The sequence below is a fragment of the Harpia harpyja genome, chromosome 12 (assembly GCF_026419915.1).
Source record: "Harpia harpyja isolate bHarHar1 chromosome 12, bHarHar1 primary haplotype, whole genome shotgun sequence".
Taxonomy (NCBI): domain Eukaryota; kingdom Metazoa; phylum Chordata; class Aves; order Accipitriformes; family Accipitridae; genus Harpia; species Harpia harpyja.
In genome coordinates, this window is record NC_068951.1 from 19,584,952 (window position 1) to 19,610,410 (window position 25,459).

A 25,459-nucleotide genomic window follows, 5' to 3' on the forward strand; every position below is an offset into this window, starting at 1 on the left:
GGTCAAGCGCCCTTCCAAGGCCACCTTTCCCTGATACCTCTGTTTTAGCCAGCAGCCTGGAAAAAATGCAACAGAACAACACACCCTGAAGAATGAGTTTTGATGGGCTGTTCTCCAAGACCCTGCCCCATTGACCAAGAAATTAGTAACAATTTAAGACACAGCTCAGAAAATAAACTTGGTAAATGGCTGTCAAGATGATCAGCAAGGCAAGGATGGGAAACAGATAGCCCCAACAGTAAATGAACAAGGTGCCCCCCTGCTTTACTAGCAAAGCATCCATTAGGCACAGAGGAATGTGAAGAAACAGGACATTCAGTCCATATTGGATAGCTCAAGCAGCCTGCTTTCTTTTCACAAAACCCATTGACATGAGGACTTGTCAGTGGCAAATCAGTGGAATAGTCAGAAGCAGGATCCTCTCTAAAGATTATAGGTAAAAGCAGCTAGAAGTAGGAATGAAAAAAATAACCCACATCAACACCTCTCAAGTCTCTGTTCCTTACAACTGCGCCTGCCCCTCAACCCAAAACTTCAAGAAAGCTGAACTTGATGTTCAACTGCTGTAAAGCAGCACAGCTCTACTCCTGTCCTCTGAGGCCCTGATCACGCTCCACAACTCCATGCAAATCTGCCTGACAAGTATGTGCCATGTGGAGGTGTGCCAGCCAGCCCCATACTGCTAGGGACAAAGGCCATTCTGTTTGCTTGCCTATGGAGTGCACATGTATTCAAGTGTGGGAGTAGTGGGGTTAATGCAAGTAACATTTCCTCATTTTGCTGCAAGGAGCAGGCGTATGACTGACCTGCAGTGGAACAGTGGCTCTCCCAGGGCATGCCAAGGGCACCAAGCAAGGTCTGGCCCCAGGTGCCCCAGAGGGAGGGGGAGTCTTTCCACAAGCCTCAGGAAAAGCCGGGCTGGCACTTCAGCAGCTTGGTGGTTGTCACTGATCTTTCTTCCCTCTACAGCTCCCACAGTTTTGCTGCTTTTATCAGAGTGGCAATACAAAACTGCAAGGAATATGCCAATGCCTTCATGGCATTAAAGCATGGCTGAACTTGCTGCCAACTCTGCCCCCAGTTTACTGAGTGCAGGTACAAAGGGCCTTGGTCACAGGACAGGGCTGAAGCTGACAGGGAAGATCTTTTGAGGGATTAACAGTGCTCTCTGAAGGGCCAGAAGAGTCAGGAGAGATTTTATTTTTCCACCACAGGGTTCAAATGTCTTCTGGGGATTAGGAAAAAAGAGAAAACTTTGCAGAGAGGAGCTGCTCTAAATCAGGATTTGGAGAGAGGAGAACAAATCCAAGAAACATTCTGATATCAAAACCATGCTGAGGAACCTGAGGCACAATCTAAAGTCAGATATATTCACTCCTTTGTCTCTATGCAAACACTTAAACCTGGAATAACCTCTACACTAACCTTTATCCAGCATTCCTACTCTGTCACATTCCTTCTTTATCCCCTTTTCTCAGCAAATCTTTGTACTTCAATATCCACTTCGTTATTGTGCTGTTATCCTTCACAGGTGTTTCTTAAACTAGCAAACTGGGGCATGGACATCCCCAAAACCATTTTTAAAATAAAGACATCAGTAGAGTGAATTTTAACAGCAAGATTCTGCAAAACAGACTTGTCTTTGCACATCATCGGGCGACCATTTCAAGCAGGAATAACTGCAGTTTAATTTATGCTACACTCTGAAGTCAGATTGTATAAAGGGTGCAAATATTGCAGTGCTTTTAATGCTCTTCCTTCCATAGAACAGTGGTGGAGAGTTAGGTACCAAACCAAGGATCCCTGAAAGCCAAACAAGGAGCTCCCAAGGATAGCTAGTGAGGTACACCAAGGACAGGGGCAAGTTCCTTCTCCGTATCAGACAGAGGGAAGGTTTGAAAACAAGGCTCCCACTTCACACATGAATGGTGAAATCACTCATCTTCACCTGCTCACAGGTAATCCTTGGCTGTCATTGCACAGGGTCTGATCAAGCGTGTGCACTCCACAGCCAGGCCCTGCAGGCAACACTGGTTGAAGGATGGCAAATTAGAAAGCTTGGGATTAGGTGCATGTGAGACCCCTCAGCAGGTAGGGACCATCAGAACCTTAGAGGATTAGTGCCTGCCTGCCACACTAACTCAAGTGCAGCAGAGCAAGGATTTGAAGATCTCAGTGGCGCCATGGTAGATGGCCCTTGTGCTAGAAGTGGCAGGCAGGAAGCCAAGAGCTTCTGCAAGCATAACCCTTAGCCCTACAGATTACGATACCACTGGTACGGATTAAAAGAGCTCTTTTAACAGGATGTCAAAGTATTGGAAGTTGGTTGCAGCCTTCACCATAAAGAGACTTCTTGTGATCAGCATCAGTAGACATGCCATGTTTTCTTTAAGCGGTGGGGAGCATCAGACAGAGTTCTAGGAACCCACAGATACACTGGATAAAATACAGGCAGACTTTGAGATGATTTGGCACAAGTAACTTCAGGAGTTAAAACATTGTTGGATCATTTTTCTCCAAGTGGAAAACTATTTGTGGAGCCAAGCCTCTCTATACCCCACTAACTGGGAACACATTTAATGCCAGCAAACAACAGACATTATTAAGAGTCCCCTAATACTCACAAGCTATCATTAACAAGTGTTAACAGAAGCTGATAGAGTCTTTACAATTTAACAGCTGGCAGGGCTAATGTAAGAACTCCAAAGTCATCATGCTGTCTCCAGTTATTTGAGTGATGTATTTAGGTCTGTTTTACAGCCACAGATGAAAGTTTGGGCAGTATCTTCCCCTCTTTAAACGTCAGTATGTGTGTGGGGACACACCCATGCCCACAAAGAGGTGAAACACAGAGGCTACCTCTGCTGTTCTGCTTCTTCAAGTTTGGCTCCTGGAAGGAGGAGTTAGGTCCACTCAGAGACTGACCCCATAACCCAGTCATTCCCTTATGCATGTGCAGGGCCCCTTCCACTGTTAACACCTCAGCATTTTTGTTTAGGAGTTAAAACTGTGACAGACCCCCGTGTGCTATTCTTGCCCCAAGACCTAAGCTAATCCTGGGTGTTTTTTGTTTGTTCCTAATGAGTATCAAATTAATAGCGCTATTTAGAGAAAGCATGGGTCTAGCAAAATTATGTCTTTTATAGAAATGCTTCTGTGTGGATTGAACTCCTGCTGGTGGTCTGTGTGTATGCTACAGATCATAGCATACATGTTATGGGAGCTACCAACCCACACCTCACATGTATGTGTGGGAACAAGCATTTGGATTGCTCACTACATGACTGCAAGCGCGAAAGCTTATCCCATTTCTCCTATCTTTTCAAAAAACCCCTACATCCACTTGCAAGATAGTCTTTCCTCAGATGAGGATAATCCACAGTGCTGAGTGAGCTATACTGGCTTCCATCACCTTCTCTTCCTCTTCAGCCTGCTGGGGGAGGATCCCTTGTGCAGTGAACAACCAAGTCCTAATGCTGACGAGGGCATGAGAAAGTGGCTCAGAGCAGCCACAGCTGCCCATGGTAGAAAGTAGAAATATGGCTCTAGTGACCCCTGGGACAACTGAGGTCCTGATCCTGATGTTTGATGAGACATAATTGCTAGAGAGTATTTGAATATACTGAGTTGCTTTAAATCCATTGCAAAAAGCCCTCTGAAACAACCTTAGAATTTTGCAGACCTGAGAACTGTAAAAACTAAATCCATCAGGCAGTAAAAGAAGTTACAATTCTGACTCCATACTCTGAACATGCACATCTGAACCCTATGCAAAGTTACGCAAACACTTTGACCAAAAACTCGGATCCAGTAAAGATTTATGTCCATCAGGGAACATTATTTCTTGTCCTTGACAGCACTGAGCTTTATACAGTACTCTGCAAATAAATCATAATTGCTGCTTCTGCACCACAGTTGTCAACCTTGGTTGCAGAAATATGCAAGACACAAAAGTGGGAATTAAGCCCTCTGAGAAAAAAAAAAAAAGGTGTGTGGGGGTATTTGTTAACTGGTTTCTATTTGCTTTAGTATCAGTTGGGAGAGCAATATACTCACATTAAGATATAAAAGTAGTAATAAATCTCCTCTCCCAGATTACACAGGAATGTTATATATTGCTTCCATATGATCAATAATTCTAATTCTAATTCTGTTTTCAGTCTGGAAATCTGTTGTGACTGTAGCTTTTTCAACCTATTCTGTACTCTTTTAATAAAAGGGGATGATAACATTTTGTGACACTATTTTACATTTTTTCTGTCTTTTGAAATTTGTCCTCATATAGTACACAAGAGATTTCTATTAACTGGAATGTAGATGGATAATGTGAAAAATGCTATGAAGGATATTATTGACATTTAACAAAATTAAAACATGTTGTTCTGAATTCATCTGCATTGACATTTTATGAGTTTGGGGTTTTGTTCTGGGTTTTTTGTTTGTTTTTTTTTTTTTTTTTAAAAACCAAACAGTTTACATGTCTGTCTTGTTTAAAATTGGCTGTGCTTGGAGGAGCACTGGGTAAGCCTAGAACAACTTCCCAGTGAGTGATCAAAGAGTTTAGCACAAGAATAATGCTTTAGAGACTCAACAGCCCCAGTTGTACATGGCTCGGTAAGACAGAGAGGACTGCTACAATATCTGCTGCCTTTGGTATGTGGCAGATGTATGGTTTGCGCCACTTCCTGAACATTCTTCTATATGAATTACTTTGTTAAATCAGAAACATCTATGTTGGAACCAATTAGCTTAATTGCATCTTGTCAACAAGCACTGGTTAGCACAAACATCTGTAACATACTACAATATTGTCACTTTAAAATGTAAGGCAATGGTGTTACATCTTAGATAAAATCCTGGCCTGCTGAAGCCAATGAGTCGTGCATTTCCTCAGAACAAGACTTCACATACCAAATTCCAAACTTATCAAACATAGAGCCGTAAGAGATAAGGAAAAACAGGGAGTCTTGCTGTTATTTTCCAAACATTTAGTGCTTTGCTTTCACGAGATGGGGATGGTACTGTACCTCTAGGGCGTCAAGGAGCTAAACACTCAACATGTTGAGCTGCAATAGCATTTCCTCCAAAGCACGGAGCCATATGGACCCTTTGCACAGCAGGACAGAACAAACCCTTTGTACACATCAGATATTTCCAAGCAAACAGGCCTACTCACCCAGGCCAATTACTTGATAAGCAGTATAGTTTTCCTTGTTATCACCATGATAATGCGAGAGCTGGTCAGGCAGGCTTTTTATATGCTTAATCCCTCATGTTCTTGACTTCAGTCTACATGTAACACATTTCATGAAGCTCGAAGCTATGTCTGTCCTATACTTAGTATTTATGCACTGGAAGGACAGAACCACAATGCATTTGCAGTATAGATTTTTCTCTTGCTGCATTTTACCTAATTATACTGTGGAAGCAAAAAGATGCAAGGATAGGGTCTTTATCTGGAACAAACACAAAGTAAACTCCAAGTACAATCTAAACACAAAAATCTCTTTTCATGAGCATCAAGAATGCATTTGAAAGAATGTCAAACAGATGCCCCAAGAAAATGACTTCTCCTGCCTCTTTTCTCATCCCAAACCCTTATTATTACTTTTTGATTGAGTTTTTCTTGGCTCTTACACACTCTCATGCTGATCTTCTTAGGTGGGCTCTATACAACCTTTCCAGCTTTCTTCTATTCCTCTAGTCTTCTTGCCAATAAATTATTCTAGTTTTATGAAAGGGTTTTTATTTTTTATTTCATAACCATTTTCTCTTTATCCAAAATGATCTAAAACTCAGTGGCTGGGCATTTTGTTTTTTAATGCAACACTTGGTCTGCCAAATGCCTTAAAAATGTATTTCAACCTTCTCTATTTATTTGAAAGCTACTTCTTCCAAGAAGGCTAAGAATAATGCGGTTACCATAGTTTCCTTATCCACAAGCAATAAAACATGTTTTGGAATGCAATAAAACAAAGACAAGACTACTCACAAAATGTGACTAAATGATTGGACACTGGTATCTTCACCCTACATCACTCCTAGCACTACTACAGAAAATACTCAAGACTAATCAATACCCAGCTTTTGGTCCAGCAGGGAAGATGAAGATAAGCCTGTCCGATTGCCAGCTATTTGAGATATTTCAATTCTAACACATAAGATGTCTGTTCATGTAAAATCCCTACCTCACAGATTTAGTATTTCACCTCAGAGATTTTGTATTTTACTGTACTCTTTTGTTCCAGGAAGTGATTGTGTAGGAAAGCACTTTGCTAAGGCTCAGTGAAGCTAAGTGATGGGTTAATTACCCGTAGGAACCAGTTGACAAAGTAAATAATGTACTGCCTGTTCTTACAGTTTTGTTGGCCCCTGAACAGGCAAGCTTCTAGGGAACAAGCCAAAAATAATCTTTTTTCTGCCAGTCAGCCAGCCAACAAAACTCCACATATGCTTCAAAGACTATACAAATTACACTTGCTTTGGACACATCCATTTGCTTTCCTGATTAGAAGTTAAATGATGAAATTTTACTCTAATAAAGCGAACTTTTAAGAAAAGAAAAACAATTGTTCTCAATAATAATGAATGATGAGAGAGAAAATCACAACATGCATGATGGATATATAGACCCACTGCCAAGTTAATTTTTTTCCTGCTTTTAAAGAGTTGTGAAGATTTCCTTTAAAAAAATAAAATATTTTGCCTTTTCCTTTAAAAAAAGGGAACGAAAATCCAGACAATGTTCTGTTTGATGAGACACACTAAGAAGACTTACCAAGGCAAGTGCCTGAATGGGAAAGAAGCAGAATCTTAGAATCTTCCTCTCACGCTCTCAGTGCACACTATGGGACTCACTCCTGTGGTGCTTGGGACTCTTTCACAAACACACCAGGTAAATGTGGGAGAATGCAACTCAAGATTTTCTGGTGTTCTACTAATGTTTGCTTGCCAGTGACAAGAGCCCAAAACAGCTGAGGTTAAATCAAAAAGATCTGGCCATGGTTTGATAACCATAGGATGTAAGCAATAGGGGAAGTAAATATAGCAAGTCTCTTCCTTACCCCAGGCACCCAGGGCTGTAGTCAGGGATTCTGAGCGCTAGGAGCAGGAAAACTGCTAGAAGAGCATTTGCTGCTGTTGTTTTTGAAGAAAAGCTGTTATCCTCACTGTGCAGCTTTCTGGAGCTTTTCTAGACCCCAGAAGCCCCATCGCTGTATATATCAAACATACAGGCACAGAGCCTCAGTCAACATAGTTTCAGTTATACAATACATCTTTTATCCTTGCGTTCTCATCTTGTGAAGGTCATGTAAAGGTAATGGAGTATAGTGAAGAGAGAAGGAAGGTGTAAGAGTGCAAGAGATCACTTATATGGTGAGCACGCTCCACTCTTCCAATGAAAAAGCTTATTAGTTCACCCCACCAAAAAAGCATTCCGTAACAGGATGCCAGTTCTAACGCATTAGACAAAGCCATTGTATTTTTGCAGAAAAAACATCTTAAATCCTGTTAATATGTTGCTCATCACATCAGTTAAATTAAGTAGTACATTTTTAAATTGCTGATCTCAAGTTTACCGGTGTCAGCATCATAAAAGAAAATAGCTAAAAGCACTGACTAAAAAAGCATGTCTTTCACATCCCTAGAGTGAGTTTACTGGGGAACAGGAAGAAGCAGTGAAGACCAAGCCTAGGTTAAACTTTGCACCCTTCTCATCTACCAATAAAGAAGTATGTAAAGCAGGTTTTTTTTCAACATTTCCTTTATGCCTTCAGTACATCACACTTCAAGTCTCACACCAGCCCTTCAGGCTGCTCGTTAATGGTTTTAAACTTCCTGCCCCAAAACACCTAAGAGGAGGGTTACGTGCCTAGGACCTGTGGTTCTGCATTACCTTACACTGTCATCCTCTACCATTAGGGACAACACCCTGACAGAAGGCCCAGACCCTGTCATTACTCAGTTGTAAATGGTACCCACAGTAAATGACATTTGAAGCCCCATCCAGTTTGCCATTATTGGTTTGGTTATTGACCTCTCTTACAGTTCACAACAAGAACCAGCATCCTTCCTTATCCTGTCTGTCAGAAACCACCCAGTGCAATACCTCATTGATGGCAAGCTGCTCTCCGCCTCCCCCAGGGTGGCCGTAGCGGTGGTTGGAGCTCCGGAAGTCCTCATACAGGTCCTCCTCACTTCCCACATCGTCTGTTAGAGCTGTCTTATCCAGTGGCCCATCAGCAATCACTGCAACAACAAAAACAACAAATTGATATAGACCACAAGATCCTCAGCAGCACTGCATCAATTATATGAGCTTGGCTGCAGTGAGGGACACTATAACATAGCATAAAGGAAGAAAACACAAGGAAGCTATATAGGCAATTGCAGGGCACAATTCCAGCCTGGTGCATGCCCATTTTTCAGATAATTTTTCTCCATTTGTGTTTTGTTGCCATAAATGATTGTGTCTTTTTCTAGACTGGAAAGTATGATTTTAAAAAATTCAACAACTGCTGCATGTTGCACAGAAAAGTTCAAATAGAAATAAGAAAACAGGCTCTGAAAAAAAGGCACAGGGCAAAGATGCAAACATGATTTCATTGTGACATTGCTGTGTTGACAGGAAACTTGACTAGGTAACAAGCTCATGTCTGCCAATTCATACCTTGATGATTATGATTTACCAAATCTTATCAGACCAAGGAAAGTCTCAGCCTTTGGGAAAAACATTCACCTTCCTCTTTGTCCACACATCTGTTTAATTTGGGAACCCTTTTTGTTGCCTAAAAGAGTGTTTGCTACAGAAGTATCCATTATTACCACAGAAGGGCCATTCTGCTCAGCCCAGCCCCTAATAAGCTACAGATAATGGAGGGTTAGCTGTCTGTAGCTAGAACAAGCATTGAAGTCTCAAGATAGAAGCATAAGCCTGAGAGAAATACAAATATGGCATTTATACTCCTTGCATAGAAGAAAATGGCGCTTCATCTGTTTCATAGGCAGGAACCTTTTCCTAAGGTCTCCTCAAGGTATTAGCAAATACCCTTTAGTGGCATGTTGACCAATCATTCATTCATCCCATACCTGTATAGGCTACTGAGCGTAAACATTCTGTTCTCAAAATCTGTGAAAAATGTCAGTGATTAAAGAAAATATTTGCTGACATATTCATCTGGATTAGCAACTGCAGTTGCCATGATAAAGAGGAGGGCTTCACAAAGATTTCTGTGCAAGTAAGTATCTAACACAATCATGATGCAGAGAACAACAGCTGATATAACTAGTAATTTTAGCTTAATGGACTTGACACAGCTACAGTAGGAGAACTGAATGAAGTGAAAACACAGATATTTATATCGGCACTCCTGGTGACAGTCTTGGCTGTCCAAGTTACACATGATGTCACACTGAAACTTTTTGCAGAACAGGTGAAAAAAAAAAAACCCTTTAGCTTGATCTTGTGCAGCTTGGATAGGAAAAGCACCAGTCAGAATCTGGGAACACATAAGCCTGTTCTTGAGCCTTCATTTCACTTCATAATGCAACTGCATCTTATGAACCCAATTTTGTCAATGGGCCAAGAAAAAGTGCCTAAGGGTTCGTTAGCTTATTATTACCTGAAAGCAAAGCTCCCTAGTAATAGAAAATAAAGTGCTGTCAGAGGTTACAGCAAGACCTGCAAAGATCGTCCTTGTCAATGCTTTCATTACACGTGATGTTTTGTTAAGGCCGCATCACTTGATTACTTCTAATAACATGGTGAGGTATAAATTCAGTGTAGCAGCTATCAGTTCAGTGCAGTAACTTGACATCAGAATGAATGGAGTACGAGCTATTTTTGAACTAAATACTTGATTGTTTATGCTTTGAATTCAATAAATACGCACAACATAGCAAGGACATATTCATTGTCTAAACCTGGAACTCCATTCAATATTGATGGCAGTTCAGGACATGGTGGTGCATATGAGCTTATGATTAAAGCAGAATTTTCTGTGAAAGTGTGTAACTGCCCAACCATTCAGTTTTAAGTGACATTTCACAAAAAATCAAGCATTTTCATAGCTTTGCTCTGACACATCATATCATTATACAGAAGTCCTCTACCGAATACGTGCCAGTAGTATAGAATGCATATAAAGCAATTCTGTGGCTAAGACCTAGCCCATTACTACAAAGCTCAAAACCAGCTAGAATGCCACTGATGTTATCATTTTATGCAGAATGACCATGGTTTGCACTTAAATTTATTTCTTTTAAAGAGCATTAAAGTATCACGTTTTGCTCATAGACTGTCTGAAGAACATTTGTCTGATAGTAATGAACAATTTTCAGTGTATTAGTACAGCAACAAAAACAAATTAGAAATGTTTTTCAAGAACAAATAAATCATTTATAAAAAGGGAGTTAGCAGTCACTTAATTCAAAACTTCCTTTGCATCCCTCTGATCTCATTTTCCCTTATTTTATGCACAGCTTCATCGCTTTTGCCTTATGCATCTTCTGCTATTTTCACCGCTAAAAGTAATTTTCAGCTTAAAAAATGTTCATTGACATCTTTAAAGCTTTTGGTTTTGCCCCCCATATTTTCCAATTTGTTCTCCATTCTGTGCTTAGATGAAAAAGCAAAAGCTCCAGGGAGATATTTATCTGTATTATTTAAAATGCTCTATACCTCTGCTAAGTGCCTTGAAAGCTGTGTTTGCTTTTACCAGAGATATGTTTTTCTTCTCTGATCTTACCAAGCTCATCAATTTTCTGCAGTGTCAAAACCTCCTACTGCATTTTGGATTAGCTTTCCTGGCAGAAAAGTCCTCATGGACATATTTCACCAAAAAATGCAGTTCATAGTCATACAAAAGTTCTCAATCCTTGAGGAAGAATGGCCCAGGATAGCCATTATATGTTTTCCCAAATTAAATGATGTTCCAGGGAGGAATAAAACTAGTGAAAAATAAGGATTTGCTCTGAAGCAGCTTACACAGGAGACATGATTACAAATAAATAAATAAAACAGTGGTCTAGAATGGTGACCCAATGCACTAGAAATCCATCAAGGAAGTAGGAGAATGAAGACTTTTAATGTAGGTGGTGACTCAACATGCTAAGCATAAACTAGGTCATGTAGAAAAGAAGCAAGCACTATACAAAAATCTTTAAAGACAAGTTAGCAGAGATTGCTAAAATAGTCTATCAGCTTCCTCAACAGCACAGTCCTAGTTGGACAGGCAGCTATTAAGCTGCACAGTAGTTGACTCGGATGCCTCATTCCTGCCCCCACAAATGCTCATCTCTCTTTAACACCGAAATCCACTGGTACGGTCACAGCTGGCTTCTCTGTGTCTCTCTGAAACCACTTATCTGATCTGTCCCTGGCAACCAGGCAACACCAAAGAACAATGTTCTGTCAAAAAATAATGCCAAGCAACCAATTAGCTCAAGCAGATTTCTCCATATTTTATACGGCTGTCCTGATAAATTTCACTAAATATGGCAACAAATCCCATATATAGGAACACAGGGAGGGGTTGTTACCAACATTCAATACTACAACCTTCTGTGCAAGTATTAAAACTCCGCTTTATACTGTTGTTAGTCCAAGCCCAAGCTTGGGATTTAGGTCATTAAAGTACAAAAGCAGATTGATAATTCTAGCAATAGTAGCTCATGAAATAATGACACACAAACCCTTTTTTATGCACAACTCCATGAAGAAATATCTTGAGGATATGAAGCAGTAAAAGTCATACAAAAAATGGCACTGAAGACAGTGACTGGCACAGGTGGTCTTCATTCAAGTGCCTGAGCAGACAGCACTGAGACAGGCTACATTCAGGAACAGTCACAAAAACAAAAGGCAAGAATTCTATAAAAATCAAATAAAGCTTGATAAAAAAGTTTCCAGAAGAAGAAGGTATATGGCTTCACCCTTACACCTTCCTACAGGCTTTGGCATGCAGGCATAAGCTGTCAGCAGTGGGAAGGGTCCTGACTGGGCTCTGCTTGTGCCCCCACCTTGCTGAAGGGGAGCATGTAAAAGGTTGACGCCAAGGAACCCTGAGAGGTACTTCTACACAGTTACAGAGCTCTTCATCTCATCAGAAAGCCATTGGAGCTGTTATCAGCTCTGTGGTTTCACACAGAAGAGCACTCTGTGCCCACAGTGAGAGACAAGCCATGCAATGGCCACAATATAAACCACGGCTATACAGCTCATAGCCACCCCTGCTAGTGGCCTGCCAGCTGCATCCTGCTTATAGGTTAGGTTTGGATAATTTGAAATGCATACAGGCAGCTTATAGTAGGATGTTTACTCTTGGAAGCCACAATCAAGCCTATTTGACACTGGAGAACAAAACAGCTGGGCTACACTGGGACAGTCTTGATCTTAATAACCAACAGAAGATGGCGGGGAGGCAAAAATGAGATAAACCTTGTGTTGTTCATCTGACTGGTGGGAAACCAAAAGAAGTTGGGCTTAGATGATCTACTGAAGGTCACAGACTGAAAATAAGTATTAACCACGACAATGGTAGTCGTAGCCATAGTCCAGAGTTCAGTTAAGACTAGTGTCACCTAGTACAGGTGACACTGTTCGCCATGTCTGAGCTCCTCTTCTCTCTCAAAGGATGGACCTGCTTCATACATTCCAAGTACCAGGAATTAGTGAACACAAGTTGTTGTTGGCAAAAAGAAAAACCACAAAACAAACAAAAACTACCACCACCACCACAAAAAAAAAAAATATCCCACCCTCTCACTGGAGAAACACAGAATAAATTTCTAGAACAGTTTCCTCAGAACAGCTGGGCACTGGAGCCCCAAATCTAGCACAGCCTCTTAAAATCTCTCAAAGTCACATAGGTTTATGTCTCAGAATAAGCCCCAGTAGCTCCCCGTTAGCAAGGAGGTCCAACCATGTGCCTGGGTCAGAAGCCTGAACAATGACCCAGGACTGAAGGGAAATGGGCTAGAGGCAGTTTCCCCAAAATTTTGGTTATCTGTTTTCACTTGACTTACAGCCTACAGCTTTAGGGGAAAGGCTGGGACAGGAATCCATGATGATTACAGACAGTTTTGAAAGCCAAGAGCATCCATAGTTTATTAAAAGCACATTATATTAATGACAAAGGGAACAACTTTTGTGTATTTGAAGTATCGCTCTTTCAAGTGTGCTTTTTCAGTACCATAGCCACACATTTAATTTGTCTCCGTAGCATTTACATTTAAAATAATTCACCGAAATAACAGCAGGAGCCTGATTTACACTCACAGAGCAAATTAATTCAGAGCTAGCAACATCATTCCCTCTGCCTCACTGAGCAGAGATTGCTGTGGTTGTGTGCAGTGCCCACAGGAAAGTGCATTGCAGCTGGTGAAGGGAGCAGTTCAAGAGATTTAAGATGATAAACAAATGGAAGGGGTGCCTGGGGTGGGGAAACCAAACCCAGACTACATTGCCCAGGTAAAAAGAGCCCCTCCACCCTCCTCTTCATCCATTCTGAATTGCTAAACCCTCATCTCCCTTAGAAATAGCTGCCACAGTAGTGCTGCAGCCTCCATCAGTCCTGTTCTGAATTAGGTGCTTCATTTATCAGCTGCTTGATATATGGAGGTCCCTATGCAGCTGCCACAGTAAAATCCATCAGAGTGATGTCATCCCACTTCTGCCCCAGCAGTGCAATTCTCCAGCTCTTTACTGTGCTGATGGACCCTCTCACATCATTCTGCTTATGGTTGTGGGCCAGTTTAACAGGAAGAGGGAAGTCTAGCAGGGAATTAGCAACAAGGGAATAATGACCAGTTAGTATGAGCTTCATGAGGGGGAAAAAAAAAAAAAACCAACCAAACAAAAAAAACAACCAAGGGCATGGGCCTGCAAAGCCAAGCCTTAGAGAGCTAAGGTCCTCATGGTGACATTTCTGAGCAGGCAATGAAACTGTGTTCAGTGAATCTTTGAGGAAAAAAAAGAATACAGAATGGGGAGGAGAGGCAGAAAATATTTAAGTGGAGAAAGCAAGCTTCATTGCCTCCATTTTAAAGAAACATTAAGAAGGAAAAGGATTCAACATAACAAAATTAAATTAACATTTTGGTACAATGCCACAAATGGAATTGCTGTTGTGAATGAAACCAGTTCCTAATTAGCTGAGGCAAAGAGCAAATCCACGCTCAAAAACAAAAAGGACACAGTTCTTCAATGGAAAGCTGAGCACAGGTCCTCTGTGGGTCTGCTGGGCGCATCACCCAGGGTAACATTCATCAGAAATAATGCACTGAGCCACCCACTCAGGTTTCAAGAGTTTTTAAATCCCAATTAGAATCTAAATGACTTGCAGGGAGGCTTAAGGGAGTTCTCCACTCTCTCGGGTAGTGGAGATAATTATGGGGAAGAGAGATGTGAATTATGAATGGCTCTGCAGTTCTGACTCCCATGTTACCACTTGCTATGCACTTGCAGCTTGGTCTGCTTTGCCTTGGCAGACATATGCAGATACCTGCCCCTAGTCCCTTTGTTGCTTTTTTGTTAGGAGTGGGAGAGAAGAGGGGAGCAGTTTAACTAGATTTGAAGAGTGGACATGATGGGAAAAACAGATAGGAAATCACATAGATGTACTTTCTTGATCCAAAGTCTGATTCTTTGTTGAAAAGCCCCTCTGTTATACTGCATACAAACTATTAATTCACTGGCCATGTTCCTGTCACAGCTACTGATTTGGAAAAAAGCAGGCATGTCCTCCTACTCTGTGTGTTCATGTTTATTTGCTCAGGTCTAATTACTCATCCATACCAACGTGTTTGCTCTCATTTTTCAGATGGACTTCTTTGGAAATGCTATTTACTTTATGTCTGGACAACGTTGAACATGATGGGCCCAATTCTAGTTCAGTCCTTTAAGCCCTATCACAATCTAAACATTAAATCAATTGTAGCAATCGAAACTAGCAGACAAATCCCTTCTAGTATCCAAGCACATTCTTTACCATAACCTTGGTAGGATGTACTGGTTGGAATATCTGGCACGTCATTTACTGCCCTGACAACAACTCTTATTCATTGATGTAGCTGCTACTTAAAGGAGTTGGGGGAGAGGGTGTGTGTAGATGAAACCATCCATCATAATTTTTCAAAAGTTTCCTCTGTGGAAGACTAAAATGGTTGCGTTTCTGTTTCTAACAGGTAATAAACACTGACATTCCAAACTCAAGCTGATTTTTTACCTGTCCATTCAACTCTGCTGCTTAGGCCTGTGCCTGCTATGCCTTGAAGTAAAAATCAAACCCAGATCAAAATCCCCTCCACTGAAGTGAAAAACATCAACAAAGCTTCCCCTTCATCAGGCAACTGCCTCCCAAGATACTGGCAGGCGGCTGGCTGGGAAATAACATATCTGACACTGTCTGGTAGAGCGTGATCAGTCAATTCAGATCAGCAGTAACCTTGAAGGAGCTTTTAGCTCACCTGCAAAGATGAAAATACCATGTCCATGTCTCCACATCCACCCATTCTTACCTAAAAGTGCAACAACAACTGAGGAAATTCAAGCAAATGAGCCAGGAAATCAGAACAATAGTTATTTAGAGTGGACAACACCTACTACAGCAAACATAGGAGGTAAAAGCAACATCAAAGAGTGTTAGCGCAGCTGACAAGCCTGACAAACATGAATTTGAAAGGGCTGTGTCAGTAAGATTTCAGGCTTTTTTTTATTTATTTATTTTTAGGAGAGCATCTGCTCCAGCTTTTCAAAACCTTATAGGCACATCCCACAAGTTGGAAGATCAGCAATCTGGCAAAAAAAGACACACTGTTTTCTTAAAAGATTATTCCCACAGATTCCCCTATATGATCTCAACACCTGCCACTACTTCAGTGCACAGTTACACATAGCATTACTCCTAAAGGTCACCTTCGGGCTTCTCTCAATTTTGCTTGCACAAGTATATGAAACTTGCCTGTAGGTACAAAGGAGCCACACTATCTTACTGCTACTGAGTCTTACTGTTCTGCCATTACTTAATCTGAGTTCAGCTGAACCAAAGCCCTGGTTCATACTCAAACATACTCAAACTCTGTGTTTTAATCTTTTTTTTCCTCCAGAAAGCAAATAAAAAAGCCTCAAACAATTCAAACATAACCAATGCTTCTAGTCATCACCAGTCCTCAAATGAAGACCTTGAATAGAAAAATCTTTCCCTATATTCTCTCAGGAATTGTTATTCCTCCTACCTCTGCAGCTACTTTCCAGTGACTTAATTGGAGTTTTCTTAATGCAAGTGCTGTTATCTCCCAAATCTCACGCTGCCCTTGTCTGTTATAATTATATTGATTTAGCTGTGATGTTTGCTTCGCCTCAAACAACTTCATAAGAGCACTCACAGGAGAGTGTTAGAAACCCAAGCTATCACAGGCTCTCGTAATGCCTCCTTTCTTGTACCTATTACTTTATTAAACAAAGGAAAAAAATGTAGACATGGTGTAGGAATTTTGGGTTTATTTATATTTCCAAAGATCTGTGCTTTTATTATGTCTTTACATCCAAGTACACCCTCAGAAGACCAAGAGCTCAGAAGCTAATTCTTTGCTAAAGATTTTGTTGCCAAAAAGCATATGGTTTTCTTCAGTCTTAAGTGACAGTCTAGAAACAAACGCTACTGGCCTGGAAAAGACCATGCCATAAAGAATGGTTAAGGCCATTTTTATGAAGACTTGTCCCTAGGAAGTAAAACAATTCATATGACAAAAGTCTTTAAAATGTTGCACCCAGTCATGCCAACTTTGCATGGAAATATCAATTTCCTTATGCTATTTTCATGACAGTCAAACCTTGAGCAGGAAAAAAAAAAAGACATGGGTCTTTCTTATAATGGAGTAATCAGCACTATAACTTGAATGATTAAGAGTGAAGAATTGTCTTGATAATAATTTAAGACCTTTGACAATGAAGCCACCTTTTGTTAAAACAAAACTAACACCAGAACCTGAAATGAGGCCTGCAAGCCTATAGCTAGCTAACCGATAAAATGAGTAACACAAATGCACTGGGCGCATACTGTTTCCAGCAAAGTCAGCACAAAAAGCCACTGCTTGGCAATTCTGAAAAGCAGGCTGTTTATATAAGCGTCTGAAGATGGATTTAAGAGGTTAACTTCGAACACTTAAATTCGAAAAATGTGACCTTTGTTTTTTCCCAGAATTCTGCATAATGCTATAAATCTAGTCTTTATCTTTGTGAAGCTATCCAGGCTGACAAGTGGCTTATATCTATGACCTTGTAACACAGAAGTAATTAAAAATGAATGCCATGAGAAGACTTTCAATTGCTCTTGTGCATTATCAAGTGTAAGTCTCAAGGGGCAGCAAGATTGTTTTGTTGACATTATTTTGAATGACCAGTCTTCATGTAGCACAGCAGACCTTCTGGTTTCATGCTGGGGCTACAGGCTTTTCATTAAAAATACTGGTAAAACTGCTTTACCTTTAGGAAATCCCTCTGTCCCTATTTATATTTTAATCTGAGTTCTAAGAAAATCCCCAAGATCAAGCTACCAAATATTTCTGAAGGAAAAACAGGAAATCAAGGATTAATATTATTTAACAATTGCTGTGTTAGCTAAGGGATCAGGCTTTTTGCAGCATACATGTTTGAATCACACAATATTACACAAACAAAGAAGGCAAAGTCAGGCTCTAAGTTAGTCAGGGTGATTCTTCTTTGGTGTTATTCAGAACATATTTGGGAGATCAGCTCTAAGCAAGCTACAGGAGAGATGGTGAACATGGCCAAGTGTAATCCAGTCTTTAGATTCCGAGTAGACAAAGACACAAGAGCATCTCCACTGGAAGATGGGTGCAGAATAGGAGGGTGCCACATTAGCTCAGTTCAGAGGGACCTCATGGACAGGCACAAGGTGGAAATTTTAAACTCACTCAGACATTGCATATTTACAGATCTGTGAGTGTAAAATTTGCTGCTAGAGTCCAGGACTGACTGGTTTTAATATCCAGTACTGCTATGTCACCTGTGTTGAAGACCTACAGCACTACAAACCAATGGAAGAAGAAGGCTGGAGCACAGAGGTGACCTGGATGAGAGGATGGTGCAGCCTCTTGCCCTCATTGCATGGCTGGCAGTGTGCTTCACACCAGCTCCAACAGTAGTTCCCACACCAGTCAGCCCTCACTACCTCTCCTCCCCAGAGCCTCCAGACTTCCCTGGCAGTGATATACGTGAAAGTGAAAGAGTCTGCACCAAAATAATTTCAAACTGTACACGGACAGCAATATTCTTAGGAAATATATTTAAGAACTCAAGGACCGGCCTTACAGCCTTATACTTTTGATACTGTTCATCTGTAGCAGGAAAAGAGCTGCCCACTGTGAAGTATTTGCTCCCTGGGAATCTGAGGTTGCAGATATGATATATTACTGCAAATCAAATGTAAAGAATTAAGCTCAAAATACTGAACCTGCTGATTGATGCACCTCAATAGATTTTCAAATGTCATAGGAAAAAAAAAAAAGAGAGACTTTACATTCAATAATTTTAAGTTCCCTAGGAAACTGGTGTAAGAAGATGACTTATTTCAGAAAGTTTTCACAACATTCAGCTCCAGGTCCAAATTATAGCTGAACGCATCAGATGCAATCTCACCCTACAGCAAGAAAACTCTTCCAAGGAAAATATTATTCCTCTTGGAATACATCAAGTATTCAATTCAAAGCCGTTATTAATCATCCCTTTAAAAGGAGAAAGCATTCTGGCAAGGTCACATTGGTCAGGGTGCCTTTAATATTTAAATTCATTACTTAGGTTGTTTACTGTAGGCTTCAACAAGGAAATAAGAATAGCAGAATTGGTAAGATCAGCATTTCAGCAAATCATGGGCCTGAGATGCTAAGTGTGCATTTTGAACTATGAATTCAAAATGACACATTACCACTTACAGATCATTGGATGCAACACAGAATATTTTGGAAGCTTTGGAGACTGATTTAGAAGTTGAACCCATTCCCAGCTGGAGATAGTAAAATTAAGTGGTAAAAGTCTATCAACACAGGCAGCAACATAATCTCAATACTAACTAAGAGAAGAGCATTGATGATTAGCAGTGACCAAACTGAACAAGGTCTCTTAAAAAGGTAAGAGAAGATGAAGCCTTTTCAGAAGTCACATTACCTAAAGCAAACCTATCCTTCTTTTTACCAGTACATACAGCATACAGTCAAACACAGCTCTACCTAAGGCACGTGTCAGAAAACGGACATTATTCTAGAGAGAGAGATAGGCGAAGCAGTCAAAATAATCTTTGCAAATTTGACATTACTGGTGTAACTTGCAAAATCAAAACAGGCTAAAACAAGGACAATGCCTTCCAGAGCAACTCTGTTCATGTCTTCTTGTGCACAGCACTGGTCAACAAACCTGCAATTCTTTATCAATTGTTTGAACTTATGCAACAAACATAATAATCCTTTCACTTTAAAGGCAGATAGGTCAAATTTGACCTTTCCTGTGATTAGCCAAAATTTAAAACATTTAATTCCACAGTGCCGTTGTTATTGTTTCCATTTATGAATTGATTCTTATTTAGATCCCATATGCCACCAACAAGAATAGGAAAATGCTTTATTTCTGAACAGAAATGGTACATTTACTATTTCCCAACCCTTAGCTTTTCCAAAGCAGCTAAAATACAAATAACTTGCTCCAGACTCCAGGCTCACAGTTCCAGAAACACGTTCTAGTTTTCAAAACATTTCTCCAGCTAGACTGTATCCTACTAAGGGGCTGAGGAAAAGAAACAATGAACCCAAGCTCCATGCCACCTAGCTTTCAAAAGTGCTCAATGTATAAAATTACCTTTATCCTCAAATGCACTGAAGGATGTGCTGTGGTTTACTAGTTACACAATGATTTGGTCCTTCAGTGTCTAAAAATCACTGTTCCTCAGAACCAAAGCAAATGGCAAAGGAATTATTCCAGTAACAACTTGCCAATTTAGAAGTGAAATTTAAATTAACCTTATTTTCCAAAGGTCTTATACCTGTATATATATATATATATATATATATATACCTATACATGTTCACTTAGGATGATGAATCTAAGTGTCCAGTTCTCCTTTCCCTGACAATTTAACCAAGCTGATTTGTCTCTCTTTGCAGCCCTTTTTTGCCTATGAGCTTTACTCTCATATTTCAAAATTTGATCTTTTGAACAAAGCAACACAAATTCTCCAGGCTCAAATCCTATGGGCTGGTAATCTTAGTACCCTTATTCCATTTTCAAATGAAGTTCCAAGGAAATAAAAAGAATCCCCCCATATTTACAAACAGATTATTTTCCCCAAAGAGAAAACTGCTATAGAGCAGGATGTGGTTGAGGTACATTAAAAAAAATTATGCAATGAAAGGGCTACTTGTAAGTATCTGTGTACTTTAAGTTGGCTGATGACATAGCCTGGATGTCATCATGAACGGTTCTGTGCAGTAGCATCTTCCTTTAAGTTAAGGCATAGCTGTTGTCTCTGTCTTGTAGATTTAAATAATTATTTTCAGCATTGGTGGTATTCCCCTGCACCAGAAGCCCAACTTCATCATTTCTGAGTGACAGATTATGCAATGCAGGATTATTACATCAAAGGACAACACTGAAGTATCAATAAAGGAAAAAGTCCCCCAGGAGACTACTGTCAAAAGATATAAATTTCTTCCTCCAATATGAAAAAAACCCACAAACCCCCTCTAAAACAAATTCCCAGAAGATGTCTGTCCAGCCTGGAAAGCCATCTATTTTTGCTTTGACAGTGACCAGTGCTCTCAGCACCAAAAACATTTGTTTTATCTGACAAGTATGGAGTGTGTCAAGAATGACCTGGAGAGACTAACAGGAGAAAAAAAACAGCAGGGCAAAGTGCATATTGCATGCTGTACTGCCATGCACACCATGGCAGGTCTGAAGTGGCTCTCCTTAACATTCACTTCTCCAGATTTTTCCCCAGAAGCAATCATAGAAGATACTGGTCTACTGCTTCTCAATTTCTGTAAAATCCAGAGTTCAGGGACAGAAGAGAATAGTGAGAGTATTGCTGATATATTCTAAAGGAGCTTTAAAAGAGGATTATTCTACTGATTAAAATCAGTGAGTGAGGCACATAGCACGTGCTGGGGATCACGGAATTTTAGTGTGCTGTAAAATTCATGAAAAAATTTAGGATGCATTTTAAGTCCACAAGGCCATGTGGGTGCAGCAATAATGGATATTCCACATGCATACATTTGGTATTTGGCATACTGCATTCAGAGCGTATGGCTAAACTGCAGCATACAGTATCAGCCTGACTTAGGGGGTGAAGCCGCAATGCAGCGCCTCTGTGACAGCCTGGAAAAGCAAAATGATTAACAAACCTCATCCCTTACTCTTGCCAGAGATAGCCAGCACTGCTAGCAACTGCAGTCCTATACAGGACAATGGCAGACAAACGCAAAGAGTATACTCTCTAGCCATTCAGGTATGCCCCTTCTACTCACAAACTAGCCCAAAGTAAACTCACAAATCTTTACAAATTAGCTTTTTGTTTCTATCAACAGTGTTGACCCTCTGTTCTCCCCTTCTTCCAGTTCTGCAGTGATCAGAACAAAACCAAAGGACGAGAGAAATAGGGACCCACATCACCCTGTAGCAACCTCCCCACCTTCACCTGCCTCAGCCTTGTAGAGCTCTAAATTCCACCATGTTAGATACATGACAGAGATACCCTTCACAGAGGCTGTCATGCAGCTGACAGAGCCATTATACATGAAGATGATGTATATAAATCTCTACAATCCTGTTTCCTCGCACCTTGATTAATGACATTTCCATCTGCCTTCTTTCCTTTCAAACGCAAATGCAAAGGACAGCCTCCAAAAATGGGATTTTTTTCTCCTCGAGTCCCTTTCTGAACTCAGCAGGTGCAATTCTACTGAAGGCAGGAAACTACCGTTTCTAGACTATGTTCCTGGCATCTGCTTATCTTTCCTGCTAAAACTGTAGCAAATGTCATCAAAGTGTATCAGAACTAAAACAATCCCCTTGACTCCAGTATCCCTTTGCTGTAAATACAGTCTGAGCTTTTTTGAACTGGAAATTGTTGTTCTTAGGAATAACTGCTCTGTACACAGCACTGTCTCCAATTGGTTCCAGGACACATTTTCTAAGCTGTGTGAGTTTTCATTACTAACCTCACAATAACCTTAAAGGTTTGAGCTCATTCTCTTTACCAAACCGCACAGATCCTTCGTTGCATAATCACAAAAATGTCAACAGCAAAACAATCGAAACAGGCACAACTGTGCTTGCCTTGTTTCAATACAGCATGGCATTTCCAGTCTGATAAAGGTTAGAAAGCTCTCTCAGAGGTGAAAGAAAAATGCTCTTCGTGTACACATATCTCTTTTAATGGTGAACAAATTGAAATTAGATGGGAGGGACAAAAAGAAAAGATGAATTCATAACTAAACAAGGTACTAGCAGAGAGATTATGAGAAGTATTAGAATTAGTACTCCCATTATAATTAGTACTGCCAATCCAAAGCAACAAAATAGCATCCTTTGATGTTAGCCTTCCCAGATTTTGGCTCAGGTGAAAGCAATATTGTAGGTACAATACATGAAGTTTTTACTTGTACCCATCATTTCTCATCACTTTCTGCAGTAGCTGGGATCACCAAAGCTATGAATTGTCACTTAGGAGTGGGCTTGGGTACTGACAACCGAAATCCAGAAACGTTTGGCACTCAGATACTATCGTCATGGATCATCACAGTTCCGATGACTCCGCCACTAAATCTACGACTTCACTTTTTAGTCAACTCCAGTTTAATCCAGCCTTTTAGGAGGCAGCAAGCATGTTACCAGGATGTTACTCTTCTGAGCAATGGGTTCTGGGACTGGTAACAGAGACTGGGGTTGATGAAGAAATCGGTTTGTTTTCTCAGTTCCAAAAGGATGACAGCTGAAGAACTGACCTGGAAATTGTGAGGAGAAGGCTTCTATGCTCCTGGTGACAATGCTGCAGGCATGGCTGTGTACAAAATACATTTGATTCTCCTGGCTCTAGCTGTTGCTAGAACATGTGAGAAGCTGACCTGTGAAATCAGTCAAATCCAAGCAAGAGCTGAGTTTGGTCCGTATGAGGATGGCTTCCTGACTTGACTACTATGCTCCTCTCTTCTTAGGGGAATGGAAATAGTGTGAACCCCATCTCACCACAATTGATGCTACTTCCTCAACTAAGCATCCACCTCGTTCCTTAGAAGAATCACAATTAGATCTCCCTTTTGAAAACAAAGCAAAATACAACGGCAAGAAGAGAAGAAATTTGCTGTGGGGTTTTTTGGGTGGTGGTGGTGGTTTTTCTTTTTTTTTTGTTGTTGTTGTTTGGGTTTGTGTGTGTTCATTTGTTTTTGTTGTGTTTGTTTGGGTTTTTTGTTTTGTTTTTTTTTTTCCCCACACTTGCATCTAATTCAGCCTCCCGTCAATATTTTCCTAGGCACAAAAAGCAACATCTTCAGCATGGTCACAGAATTAATTATCTGGAAATAGGAGTTTTAGGCAGAAAAAATTCTCACATTAAAATTCCAGATATTTCCACAGTTGAGAAAATAACAAAACCCAAAATCATCCAATGTGCAAAGAGAGTTCAGAGCAGACACTATCCCTAAGCCACCATAAAGGCAAGATCACACCAGGAGCTAGCAGCAGGAGAAGAAAGCATGCAGGACTGCCCAGTGGACTCACAGCTGACTGCCTCGTCTTCCATTAGAAAGCAAGCAGCAGCAGCTTTATCTAATATTAGCAAGCAAAGGGGAGGAAGGGTGCAGGCTGCATCATATCGTGAACAGATCTACCTTGCCCAAAAAGGACTCATGATGCAAAATAGTTTTTCCCCCCAGTTATTAATTTATACTTCTAACATCAGTGAGTGAAGCTATTATTACCCATACTCAAGTAAATTCTTGCTTTCCTCTATGTGATGTGGAAAAAGCAGAGCACGACCAAGCATGCTGCTGAATAGGAGGACAAGCAAACAGAGAGTCCTGAGCATCACAGTACTGTTTTACTCCAAATCACTACAATTACATCATTTTCCTTTCCCACACTAAGGCACATCTACAAACAGAAAATTCTCTTCTGCTTTTAAGAAAGGAACTTTAAAATTTGTATTCAAACTATACCACTCTCCACCCATGATCCTCTCTCTGTAATACCTCTATGATTCAAAGTTCTTTTTCCCCTGATGAGGAAGGATCCATCTCTGAACATACTGGCAGGGCAGAATATTTTCTAAACACATCATCAGTGCAGTGCAGCTACAGTATAAGCCTATAAGAGTATGCAACATCTCGTCTTTCTGTTGCATTTGTTCAATTTATTAAGAAAAAACCCCAGACCCTAAAACTACAAATACTATATCTGTCGTGGTTTAACCCCAGCCAGCAACTAAGCACCACACAGCCGCTCATTCACTCCACCCCCCCCCCCAGTGGGATGGGGGAGAAAATCAGGAAAAGAAGCAAAACTTGTGGGTTGAGATAAGAACAGTTTAATAGAACAGGAAAAAAAGAAACTAATAATGATAATGATAACACTAATAAAATGACAACAATAATAATAAAGGTATTGGGATATACAAACGATGCACAGTGCAATTCCCCACCACCCGCCGATCAACGCCCAGTTAGTCCCCGAGCGGCGATCCCCCTGCCCCCACTCCCCAGTTCCTATACTAAATGGGATGTCCCATGGTATGGAATACCCCGTTGGCCAGTTTGGGTCAGGTGCCCTGGCTGTGTCCTGTGCCAACTTCTTGTGCCCCTCCAGCTTTCTTGCTGGCTGGGCATGAGAAGCTGAAAAATCCTTGACTTAGTCATGACTTAGCAACAACTGAAAACATCAGTGTTATCAACATTCTTCTCATACTGAACTCAAAACATAGCACTGTACTAGCTACTAGGAAGACAGTTAACTCTCTCCCAGCTGAAACCAGGACAATATCTGAACTCGACATGTTCTAGAATTCATCCTAATACACCAGCTTTCCTTCTCAGAATCAGTGGGTAAACACTGCAGGGAAGGCAGGATCTTTGACCAAATCAACATACTCTTTACCCTTGTATCATCCGTAGGCTTTTACAAGGTGATAGCACGTAGCACAAGATACTCTGTTTTCCTACCCTCAGCCTAAGAAGGGGAGCATGTCCCCCAGCCCCATAGCCACAATTAGTATGCTGTAGAAGGGGCAGATTCCCTTCTTGCTGTCACTCAAACTAATATAACTACTATCAATTCTCCACTGTAGCAAGAGGAGAGGATTTGGGCCTTGGAAACAACATATGAAGCCACATAAATTTGTTCCAGAAACAAGTTTGAAACAATTCAATTACTGGAACAAGCCTCTTCAGTCTC

The 25,459-nt window shown here is 40.6% G+C and overlaps 1 protein-coding gene across 1 annotated transcript in view; it reads right to left on the reverse strand.

The window, feature by feature from the left end:
• Positions 1 to 25,459, reverse strand: part of ARHGEF4 (Rho guanine nucleotide exchange factor 4) — a 189,948-nt gene that overhangs the window by 39,895 nt on the left and 124,594 nt on the right. The window contains exon 5 of the mRNA XM_052803778.1: positions 8,111 to 8,250. Coding sequence (XP_052659738.1) covers positions 8,111 to 8,250 — 140 coding nt within the window. The remainder of the gene's footprint in view (positions 1 to 8,110; positions 8,251 to 25,459) is intronic.